Source organism: Python bivittatus, unplaced genomic scaffold, assembly GCF_059951505.1.
Source record: "Python bivittatus isolate LINGU-HERP-01145 unplaced genomic scaffold, Pbiv_v1 ctg000610_np1212, whole genome shotgun sequence".
Taxonomy (NCBI): domain Eukaryota; kingdom Metazoa; phylum Chordata; class Lepidosauria; order Squamata; family Pythonidae; genus Python; species Python bivittatus.
In genome coordinates this window covers 47,372,277-47,384,613 of record NW_028277088.1, presented here as the reverse complement: position 1 = coordinate 47,384,613, position 12,337 = coordinate 47,372,277, and the positions used below count along the sequence as shown (strand labels likewise).

General features: G+C 37.5%; 1 protein-coding gene across 1 annotated transcript in view; it reads right to left on the bottom strand.

Moving 5' to 3' along the window:
- Positions 1-8,324, bottom strand: part of GOLGA4 (golgin A4) — a 62,949-nt gene extending 54,625 nt beyond the window's left edge. The window contains 3 exon segments of the mRNA XM_025165128.2: positions 2,474-2,572; positions 5,356-5,448; positions 7,980-8,324. Coding sequence (XP_025020896.2) covers positions 2,474-2,572; positions 5,356-5,448; positions 7,980-8,066 — 279 coding nt within the window. The 5' untranslated portion in view covers positions 8,067-8,324.
- Positions 8,325-12,337: the final 4,013 nt, after the last annotated feature.

Here is a 12,337-nt window from a genome sequence, read left to right as displayed (position 1 = left end):
CTTTACTAAGCCAACTTTCTTCACAATTCTGGTTTACTAAGACACCTAAGAAAGATAATTGACTTGATTTATTATGTGTCATCAACCCACTGCAATTGAGTCTATCCACCTTGCTGCTGGTCATCTCTTTCTTTCCACCTTTCCCAGTACTGTAGACTTCTCTAGAGAGCCAGGTTTTCACATAATGTGTCCAAAATATGATAATTTGAGCCTGGTCATTTGTACCTCAAGTGAGAACTCCAGGTAAATTTGTTTTTGGATTCATTTGTTTGTTTTCTTGGCTACTCATGGTATTCTCAGGAGTCTTCTTCAACACCAAAGTTCAAAAGCATCAATACTCTTTCCCTCCTGCTTCTTCATAGTCCAACATTCACTTCTATAGAGTATCACAGGGAAAACCAGTGCCTGGATGATTCTGACCTGTGTAGGTGTAGATGTATCCCAGTATCTTGATACCTTTTTCAAGGCATTTATTGCTACTCTACCAAGTGCTAGTCTGTGGCATAGTTCTTAACTACCAGTCCCTTTACTGTTGATGATCAACCCAAAAAGGCAGAAACTATCCACCACTACAATATCTTCATTGACAATCCTAAGGCCGGTTGCCATACCTGTTGTCATTAATTTGCTCCTTATATTTAATCTTAACTCCATTTTTTTCACTATGCTCCTTGATTTTCATTACGAGAGTTTGCTTTTCAGCTATCAAAGCAGTGTCAGTAGTATAGTGCAAGTTACTGATATTTCTTCCTCCAATTTTAAAACACTTATCTTCTTCCAATCCAGCTTTCTTCAATATATATTCAACATACAGGTTAAATAAATAAGGAGAGAGTAAAGACTGTATATGCATAGATAGACTGTTGAAGACTGTGTATATATAAATAGAAAACAATATGTCCAAATATGTTTAATTAAAAGGCAGTTAATCTAATAGGTTAGATCTTCCTGGTAAGAAGATAAAGAATGCAACCTAAATTTGCTTTCCTAATCATATATCTTAAAATATAATTCCTGCTGTACTCTTTAGGACTGATACCTGAGGAACAAGATTTAGGAGTAGATATTTATTATCTGGTATTAATACAAATAAATTATCTCACATTCCTTAGGAACACCAAGAATTGAAAGAGCTGTTTGAAATAAATGTATGGTTTTAATTGTAGTAAAAATAATTCTGACACAGTAACATAATTGCTTTAGCTCAAATAATAAAACAGATACTTATATAAAAATTACTAAATATAAAAATAAGTTAATACAATAAAATGAATATATAACTTTAAACAATTTAATATTTATATTTTAAATATTAAAAGTAACCTATTGCAGTGTATCCAGATCAATCCAAAGTAAAAGTAGCCAATGAGGAACAGATTTCCTTTATCTATGCTGAGTCCAAATGTCATAAACTTCATTCTTCAAAACAGACTGGATTATCGGAAAGTCATATGACAAGATGGTATAAGTCATGATACCTTACTTTGGCCTCATCTACTTATAATAATTAAAAATTCTGATGCAAAATTTGTATCAATTATGCCACAATAAACTGCCTCTATTGAGGCAATCATTTAACTCAGAGTTTGGGGGGAAAGTACATCCTTTGATTCAGAATAAAGCTATAATTATATTCCTTATATTCTTTCTCTCATTCTTATCTTGTTCCAATTCTTTAACCATTACCTAGTCAGATCCACAAAACATTACTTTCTGTAAAACTGGTCTACAATGAAGAGTTGTTATTCTTCAACACCCTCAAGTATACCAGACAGCACTCTCTTAGAGGAAAAAAAAGAGTTGTAGTAGAAAAAAGAATATTTGATTTGATTTTTAAAAATCTAAACAAATACAATTCTAACTATATTACAAAAATACTTTAATGAATGTTTATAATATGGCTAGCACAGTAGTGTTAATTTTCGTTACAATGTTAAAGTAAGATGGGGAGAGCCACCTATGGCCTGCATGTGGCTCCCAACACCTTATCTCAGCCTCTCAACATCCTGAATTCACACCATGTAATTTGAGAAATGAAATAGCCAAATTTGAGCATCAACATTTCAAACCATTTATTTTAGGTTAGATATGATTTTAAGGGTGGAAATTGGAAGAGTTCGCCTGATTTCCTGTTCACATTGTCACCCTTATACCCCCTCCCAAAAGCAGTAACAACAACAAAAGAGGCTAAAAAATTTCAACCACACCCCCTTTCACAAAATCACATCATCAAATGGCCTTCTTGGATCCTTCAGAAAGTTGAGATGCTGAGTCGCAGCTCCTCGAAAGTTGCCCATTTGCTGAATTAAGGTGAGTTAATCAAGTATATGCATTCTTTAGCACAGGTTAGCAACACAGCATTTAGTATGGTTTAAAAATATAAACAAAAGCATTATTTTTGGCTTCTAGAATTATAGTATCCTCTTGCATCTATCAAGCCATCACTGTGAAGGATAGAGCAGTGGGGACTCACCACACTCTCACTCTTTGGCTTAGGACGTTTGGTAGGATCCAAAGCAAAAACAGTATATTCAGAAAGAAAAGCAGGCTCTGATATCATCCCAGCTAGCAGCTGTGTCATTCAATGAATAAAGCAACAAGATGAAAAATAAAAGTAATGATGTAAAAGGAGAGAATAGAAAAGCACACTGCAGTTTTATCCCAATAGATGTTCACATCCAGGTTACAAAGCTGCAAATATGTATAACATTTCATAAAAATATATAAATAAAACACAGATTGTTTAATAGAACATTCAAATCAACCAAGATTTCTATATGGCCATGAGTACATAAAAATGCAGATAATTAATTGTGAATACTACAAGTACTCATGAAACGATAACAGCATACTGATTCACCTCATGCCAAAGCTCTGAATTACCTCTCCCAGTGGTTTCAGGTTGATATTAAATAATGCATTAGGCAAAACAGAACCTTACAGGACACTAAAGGTCAATGTCACATCAACCATAGGCAATCTGCTTACAGCTTCTAGATATAGCCTGATAGTGAACCACTGCACAATAGTCTTGTCATGACCAACTTTTACCAGGTGATCCAAAAGAATACCATCATCAATGATAGTGAGGCTGCCAAGAGGTCAAAAGATATTAAGTTGGGCTCATACAATTTAGTCCATTAGGTCACCCAGCAAGATTGTCAACTAAGCAATCTTAGTTCCTTATCTCAGGTAAAAGCTGAACTGAAATGGGTCTAGGTAACCATTGTGAAGCCACAGTCTTGGCTAAAAATAATGTATTTGAGACAAGTCTGTATTTACTTAGATTTACTGGCTCAGGAGATATGTTCAGTAGATGTCACATAATTGCTTCTTTAAGCCAAATGGTCACTTTACTTAATCACTGGGCAACTTTCAGCACGGCTAATTTAATCAGCCTGAAAGGGCAAGGATCAAGTAAGTGGCAATCCTCCTATCTTCAAATACACTATTCATATCTTAGATTTGCAAGTTGAAAAGAATCTAAAACAACAAAGTAGTTGCCCATACTATATTACATCTGTCTCAACACTGAAGCTCAAGTGAAGGTAGATTTGATCATCCTTATTGCCCCAAAAATTACACAAAATGTTCCCAGTAAACTATTTACTGTTCTAGCTCTACAACATCCAGATGAAAAAGGTGCCTCATAGTTCATAAAAGCAGTAACTTGTTTCATGAACATGCAATAGTGGCAGAACAGTGTTTTACAAACCCTGAAAAATAACAATGTCCTATTTTGCGGTTCTCAAACTTTGTGGTGCCATGACCCCTTAACTTAATAAATAAATTTGTGTGGACTCTTCCCATGAATAGGTGCACAAATCACAAAGGATGCAAGCCACTGACAGGCACCAGAGCAAGGGAGATGTATTCCCAACTGAGAAGTGGCCACCATGGACAGGGCCACTTCCATATCTTGATAGCAGCCAATGAGAAGATCCAGCACATGGGGGATACACCCCAAAAAAATCTGTAGCCAGAACACACTGGCCTTCCACCACTGGGCCTCATCCTCAAGTAAGAGAGATGCAGTGCTTGGCTGCTTGAACACTGGTGCAGAGGACCAGGACCTCACAAAATGCGACCCAGAAAGAAGCCCAGAAAGAGCTCCTTGGAAGAAGAGGAAGTTGAAATTAGGCAGGAGAACCTCAAACTTGTGTGGGTGATCCTGGATGTCCTCAGAAGCAAAAGCTGTTGGAAAATTCTGGAACTAATGTCACAGCCCATCAAAATCTGCCCACTCCTAAGTAGAGCACTAGTAAGTACAACTCATCTCAAATTTGTTGGGAATCCCAGGAAGGAGGGGACAGTCTGAGAATCCCTGCCCAAAAGTTTTATCATGAAACTGAAGCTGTGTCCAAAGCTATAACTGCTACCAATTTACAGGGAGAGGGGTATATGTTCATCAGAATAACTCTATGGGCTTTAATTTGGTAATCTGTATTGCAGACAATACTATCAATTATTCATTTAGTGGTTAATTTATATCCCACCTTTTCTCCAGGAACTCAAGGAAATGTACATAATACTCCCCCTCCAATTTTTCCCCACTACTATGTAAGTAGTGGGGGGAAATGTAAGTTGGGTTGGGTTGGGTTGAGAGACAAAGAATGACTGACCAAAGTCAATCTTCTGTGGCTGAGGATAGACTTGAAGTTAGGTTTTCCCAGTCCTAGTCCAATACTCCAATCACTACATCACATTAGCAATGTGACAATAAAAGGCGACAATAAAAACAGGATGATTCATAAGACAAAGATACCTATAGATTAAAAAAAAAATCAGACAGACTGAAAGGATCTTGACTTGTTATTCCTTTTATAAACCAGAATACTAAAACAGTTTATTTGGTTTACAAATCTGAGCCCAAGAAATCTGAATCCAGACTCTAAGGATAAACCCATTCTGGATTTATTTAGTCATATAAGCAGGAATGAATGGACAATATATATCAGTTTAGAGTTTGATTAAGCCAGATTCACCAGAACTATGGCTTACAATCCTTTGCAAACTCAGTCTATAACTCCATTTTTATAAAAGGAAATAAAAATACACAGGAGGGGCATTATGCCATATCAAGTGCCAAAGGAAGTGTAGAAGGCAATCTGGCACCTGTGGGCACTGTAGCCTTTAGAATTCCAATTTCTATACTGTATTGTCTTTCAACAGAATTGAGAAAGTTACCCTTTTTGTAATGTTCATTTATACAACTACTAATTTATACAGCATTATTAACTGGCAGAGCACACATTAAAATTAAGTATTAATTTTATGCATTTTTGCTACATTTGAACTCTTTAAAAACTTTGTGTATGCCCTGTCCCCCACTTAGGAGACAGATCTTCAACCCACCTCTCTATTGGGAGTTAAAATGCTTTCATCATTTTGCTCAGTAAGAGAAGATGTTCTGTTCCTAGGTATTGATGGTGAAGATGCAGGAGATTCCTGGAAAAGAAATACCAGTAATAAAGAACAATGAGCTCCTTCCTATAAATAAAGAATTTGATCGTATACAATACAGAGTGCAGCTAACTCTATCAGTTGAGATATTCCCTTAAAAAAATGCAAATTGTCTTAAAAACAATTTAAAATTGAGTTAAAAATAATATCAACACTTCATGAGGTAGAGTTATTTTGAACACTATTGGTTCTAAATATTGGTTCTCCCAACCATGCAGCTTTCAGGTTTTTTATATATTTATACAGCTGTATCCATATCTAATCTATATAATATTTTATATATTTATGTATAAAATATATTTTATATATATTTATATATTTTAGGCTTTTTATATACTTTTTTATATATTTGACAAGAATGCATATGGTTTTTTACTATCTAATCTTCTTATTTATTTATTTATTTATTTATTTGACTTGTCCCCGCCCATCTCCCCACAACGGGGGACTCTGGGTGGTTTTTTCAGTTATGCTAATTGTTGTCCAAAGATAAATAAAGGTTGTGAGTTCACTTACAAAGACAGAAACAAAGTAGCTGTATGGACTAGTTGTTATATATGCCAAGATCCAAATAACTGTCATCTGTTCTAATCTGCAGCTACCACTATTAAAACATACAATGCACATTTGATTGTGTACTGAAACCTTTGGTGGCTAGCCTTTTTTCAAGTGTCTCTAGTTTTAAAAATAAAGTACATGGCAATCAAAGATAAGATTCTCCTGGGGAGAGTAGCTTTTTTAGAATCAGATAAGTATCTTTTACTTCCATGCTTTTTTAAAATATGAATTAGTAGTGGGAAAAGATTAAAATTTCACTATGCTGTTCTTTTTTAATTTTATTACATGTGTATTTTATAGCTATTTGTTACAATTAGCTACCCCAAACTATTGCTAATGCCTGAGGCAGAGGGTTATAAAAAAAACCCTGATCTATACATATTGCAGATTAAGTTAGTAAAGTACTAAAGTAGACCGTAAGTGGCAATCATATTTTAATGCTCCTTTACATATTTAAAAAAATTCTACAAATAAACAACCAACAATGTCTAAAGTCTGGGGCAAATCCATTTCCCTTGATGCCAAGTTCCTATATAAGAAATTTTAACAACAGTTCCTTCGAAAACTGGTACTCTCCACTTGCAGCCTTATGCATTCTTACCACTGCAGCACTTTATTGTCTTTTGATAGCCATTTTTTTCTGAATCTAATAGTATGCCACCTCAGAATGCAAAAGTTCCACATAACACAAAAACATGATTTGTACAGCTTGATGAAACTAAATACTTCAGATTTTAAGTAGGGAAGAGTGGACCACTGTCTTTTGTTTGGAGACTGCTTTGAAACTTATATAATTTGACTAAAATTTTCAGTGTTGGTACTGTAGGTTTCAAATCAGCTCTTTTCAATCTTTTCATCACTAAGAATAATGGAAAAGATGTCATGTCATATCAGGATAAGTATTTAGTTAGTCACTTGTTTATATCAAGAGCCATTTTAAAAGACATGACAGAAAATAGCAAAAAATATATAACATCAGGACTATGGATCTAAATACATAACTCTTACTCAATAATCATTAAACAATAAAACAGCTAAGAAAGATAACTTGTTCTACAGCATGATTTAATGCTACTCAACATTCCATTCTTGGCAGTTTCTCAAAAAGCTCCATTTTTCATATGCTAATTTATTCCACATTATTATTAAAATGAGATATAGCATATTCTCTGTAATCACAATTACATCCTGACATCCTGTTTTAAGGAGCTAAGATTGCAACAAAACTGTTCACCCAGAGAAAAACGTAGCAAGAGGCACATCACTGGAACATATACATCAATTCATAATAAAAAGAGGCATATAAATAAGTTGCCTTTGATCTTGCACAGGAGCAAATACCACAATGTTCATATAAACAAAAGGCTATGCTGGCAGAGAATTCTGGGACACATCTGGAAAGGAACACTTTGGGATATTGTGTGTGTCTGTATACACACACACATACGTACCATTCTTTCTGGTAGGCTTAGGTATATAAGCCTATGAGCCCATAGCTGAAATTAAGCCACACCGCCTGGGTTCACACAACACTAGGCTAAAATGCAATGAGCTCTTTGGCGGGTTCAGCACGTCATGCAAACGCAACTATCAGCCCAGGCTGGGACACGTCCTGCAGAGGCAGAACCTGAGGCTTAAACTAGGCAACCTAAATTAACCAAGCGTGAGTGCGAGCTAGCCCCTGTGGCTAATAACCAATGCAAAGCGTCCTAAAGCGAGAAACTGAAACAATGCCGCCTTACGGATCCGGCGCGGAGCGGACCAGCACCTGAGCCCTTTCAGTGGTCCCTCCCACCCCGCAGATGGAGGTCGAGGGGCGGGAAATTACGTCAGGATCCGCACACATTCCGGAGCCAGCCCCTCTGAATCGTCTCATCCTCCCTTTTAAACCACCCAAGATCTCCCGGCAGAAAGAGAACCGGTCTCCGATTTCCGCGCCACATAGGCGCACCGCGTACCTGAGGAAAGGCTGGAGCGCGGGCGTCAGGGGTTCGGGGGCCTGATGTTTGTTCCTCGCTGATTTTCTGCTTCAGTTTCCTGAACATGACGGCGGCCGGCTGAAGTAAATGAAGGGAGGTTGCAGCAGCGGCCGGGAGGAAAGCCTTCCCTTTTACGGGCCTCAGGGGATCGAAGGGTCACGAAGGCGCTTTGCTTTATTTCTTCGAAGCCCCACGAAAGTAATGCGGGGAGCGGCCCGTAATGGTCGCCTCTACTTGCCACCCCTCCCTCTCCCCAACATCCGCTTTACCTCTTTGCGGTTCCCGTAGACAAGTGGCAGGTGATCAAGCAACGCTAGTACGCATGCGTGAGCAACGTGGATCGGGGGAAGCCCTCAAAATGGAGCAACTACGGCAAAGGACGAAGGCCAAACTTCCTCTAGGACTACCCAATTCTCCAGTTCGTTTTGTTTCCCCGCCCGTGTTGCTGTTCCAGGCTCCAACTAATCACCGCGCTGACCTCAGGCTTTGTGTTGTTTATTCCGCTAGTAGCTTTATGACGTGTCCTCTCTATTATACTCGGAAGCAAATCTTGCTAAAAACAAGCTCATTCTTAGACCTGACCCAACAGATTCTGCTGTTTTGCTGTAAATAAATGCGTCCTGCCATCTCGCCCATCAAGACGCATAGCCAAACTTAGACAAGTTGTTTGCCAATTTAAGCAAAAAAGATAATATAAAGCGTCCCCCATTGGCAATAAACAGAGAAACAACAAAAATTAACTATTTTCTCCTATTTCTTACATTCCTCCAATAGCTGGTGTGTTACCCATTGCATTCTACTTAAAAGTAGGATGGCGTGACTACCGGATATGCCAAAATTAGGTTTACTGTTTCAGATTTGGGCTGCAAAAATGCAAAGAACCACTAGGTAGCAGAAAATGCAAGAATCTCCAATTCTTTATTGCCATCTAGCGGTCGTTCAGATTTGTTCAGTTGAGATCTGATAGCTCTACTAAAACGAGTAAGTGAATAATCTAAAATTCATATTTATGAATTTTAATAAGTCAGTACAATAAGTTTTTAAACTGACTGTATCTTATATGAATGAGACTGTAACAAGGTATCTGCATGGACTCAAGAAACCTGACTGAAAGAGGCAGGACCACATAGTTTTTCAAGCCCCCCCCCCTTTTCTTACTACTGTATTTAAAAGCAGTAAAATGCAGTTTCAGCCAAACTTTATCAGAACAGTCAAGCAGCTTCGCTTGCGGGGTCAAGTCTCATTAACTGTTTTGCTTACTTTTCCTCCTCCCTGCTGCTAGCTGACACAGCCTGAAGAAAAAATACAAAACAAGCAATATTTTTCCTGCACTGTTTTAGGTGAAAACCCTTCTAAACACAAATCTCTTTCCAAATTATAATAGGAACTTATTATACATGGCATTTTCTACATTGCTAAATACTAGAATACTATCCTTTCTACGTTTAAGAAAAGTGTTTACAGGACTGGTTGGCCATGTTCCTCCTTCTCAGTCTGATGAATTAGCTGATGAACTTTTTATAGGAAATCTTTAAAATTTTCTTTCTTCCATTTATCTTCTGGCACAGCCCTCATGCCATCTGAGTTGGTGTGTTAGCTCCCATGGTGCTTTTCCTCCTTGTTTACTCTTCCTCTAGGTCTCATTCTTGAACATTTCAGGGAGTTCTTCCCACTGAGACACAGATGAACCTTCAGCAGTACAAAAACTGCCCAATTTGTTTTAAAAATCACTACCTCCTCTTTCTCTGAATTAAGATCAAAGATCATGCTGAATAGTTATTAGAATTGTCTGTCCATTCCAGCTAATGTGGCACCTTTAGCTGCTTACCAGCATCTCCCTGAACCTTTTCTTTTCAGAATTTTTTGTAATGTAAATATGTCATCCCAGGTATTTTAAGACATCCCTCCCACTTTTGCCACCTCTGTCTCTGCTACCCCCTCTCTTCTCGTATGAGCATTATGTCCTATGAAAACCTGAAGTACCTTCTATTCCCAGCTCCTTATCAGCAAAACGCAGCACAGAGAGTTGCTACAGAGCTTGTTACAGTGTCTGCAGAGATATGTGAAGAGCCAGTGAGCAGGGACCATATTCTCATACCCCTTGCAAATTTTTAAATATTATAAAATAATATTAAATATTATAAACTTTTGTCTCTGGAAATTTATTAAAATGTATTGTTATCCCAGAATTCACAAATAATTAAAAAACGCACTCTTTATTGTTGCACAGCACACTGAAACATAGTGAAGTATTATTTTACTTTGCAAGTTGTGCAGTCATAACTTCATGGTTAGTTAATGGCTTAGAATATTTTCCAAACCCAGAAAATTGGGTTGAATATCCTGTAAGGTTCACAGCTACCCAGAAAACGTGAAATCAATCAATCAGCACAAAACAAAAGATTTCAAGCAGGGACTTCTCTAAACAGCGTTTTATTTGGCCAAGCAAAAGTCTGGGTGCTCACACCATGCACCAAGAAAGAGCAGGGTGGCACACCCTTGGAGACAAAAACACAGCCTTTTATAGTATTCTTAAAAGGGCAGAACTAATTAACATTATAATGAAGATGAGGTTTTTTCTTATGCCCTTATATGGTTTGGTTCTCCTTTTCTGGTCAGTCACCTACTAAACATTCCTGGCATTCCTTTCCCCCTGACCTCTCCTCAGCAGGTATCAGTTTACACAAAGCCCCTTTCTCAACCTTCTGGCTATCATTTTACACAAGGCCCCTTTTCTCAACATTTTACGCATATACCTTTTTCTTAATAATCATATAATCCTTCATTCAATAGTTATTCAGTTTACACATAACCCTTCAATCCTATGATAAAATTAAGCATGCTTTGTTCTCAAGGCTAATGTCTACACTTGCTTTAAGAATATATCCTTGGTCGAAGAATAACTTTATCTAGCTATTGCGGGGAAGGGGTGTCCCATAAAGGCATTTACAGTATGAAAAGCACATTTGGAATTTGGAAAGAGCATTAGGGACATACAACAGAAGGGCTGCCGTATTGCAAGGTGCCCATTTGCCAGAAGGCAAACAAGTGAGGTTCCTTCCCACCACCCCCTCTGACGTCTTAGGATGTTCACTGATGCCTTAGCATACCTCTCCTTTTTCTTTGACCAGAGGGACAAACACTGGACTTCAGCCACCCACTACTTTATTTTTCTCAGAATGCCTGTGAGGTCCATAGGAGCCCAAGAGACGTTGCTGGAAATAAGATGATGTGTTGTTTTGCCATATGCTTTTTTTAAAAAAAATAAAGGACCCTAAAAAGAAAGATAGCTGATATAAACATTGCCTGGCAAGGGAGGTGTCTGGGGATAAAGCTCTGAGTACAGAGTACAGAAAAAGGAATCTCCTTGCTTTTCTATTGATTAAATGTTTCAAAGTATCAATGTGGATTGGAAAAAGCTCAGATTAGTCTACAGTGCTTATAAGAGAGACTTCTTCGCAACAACTCTGTTCCTGCTCAAAAGGAGCTCTAGGACTCTAATCATATGAGGACTGCTGAATTTCACAGATTAGCTTATTTATTTCTAACTCACCTGCAGTCTAACTGCAAATCTATATCTATCTATCTATATTCCAATGGCGAAACTGCAGGAACAGCTCACAGATTTCTCATTTCTCATACTGTGTTACCCAATAAGGTATTTCTGTGTGTTGCTTAGGGTTTTCCATCCCCACACCCATCGCAAACAACTCCACCTTCATCTCTGGAATGTTCCAAACATTATTTGCTTCATTCAATATTTTGAATGAAAACACCATCCTTTATTATGTACTTGATGTTTGAGGGCCTTAAATATGCAAAGTTTTATGCATGATTGATATGCCACAAAAATGTATGGTTTGAAACTTTATTTGGAATAATATTGCAAGATTTTTTAAAAATCATGTTTCTAACAGCTAAAAGACATTTTATAGCTTTCCAACCCACAATTGGATTTTAATAGCACTCATTTCAATGGGTAAAGTCTTTCTGGACATCAAGATCCAATAGTAAGGTGGCACATATTACTTCTGCAACTTTCCATAATGCTTTTCAAGTACATAATTAAAATGTATTGCAGGAAATATGTATGAAGCTGGCAATAGCAGCAAATGGCAGCATCTAGGCCACCTTGGCTAATGTAGAAACATAAGCAGGGCTGACCCTAATTAGTATTGGAATGAAATCCAGGCTAGACTGCAGAGTTGAAAAGATGGAAGATGGCAATGATGCACCACTTTCATATTGTTGCCAAGAAAACTGCATGAGTGTCTCTGTGTATGTAACTAGAAGTGAAGCTCGACTTGAAGGCAACTTTATTTTTTCTTGAAGCTCTA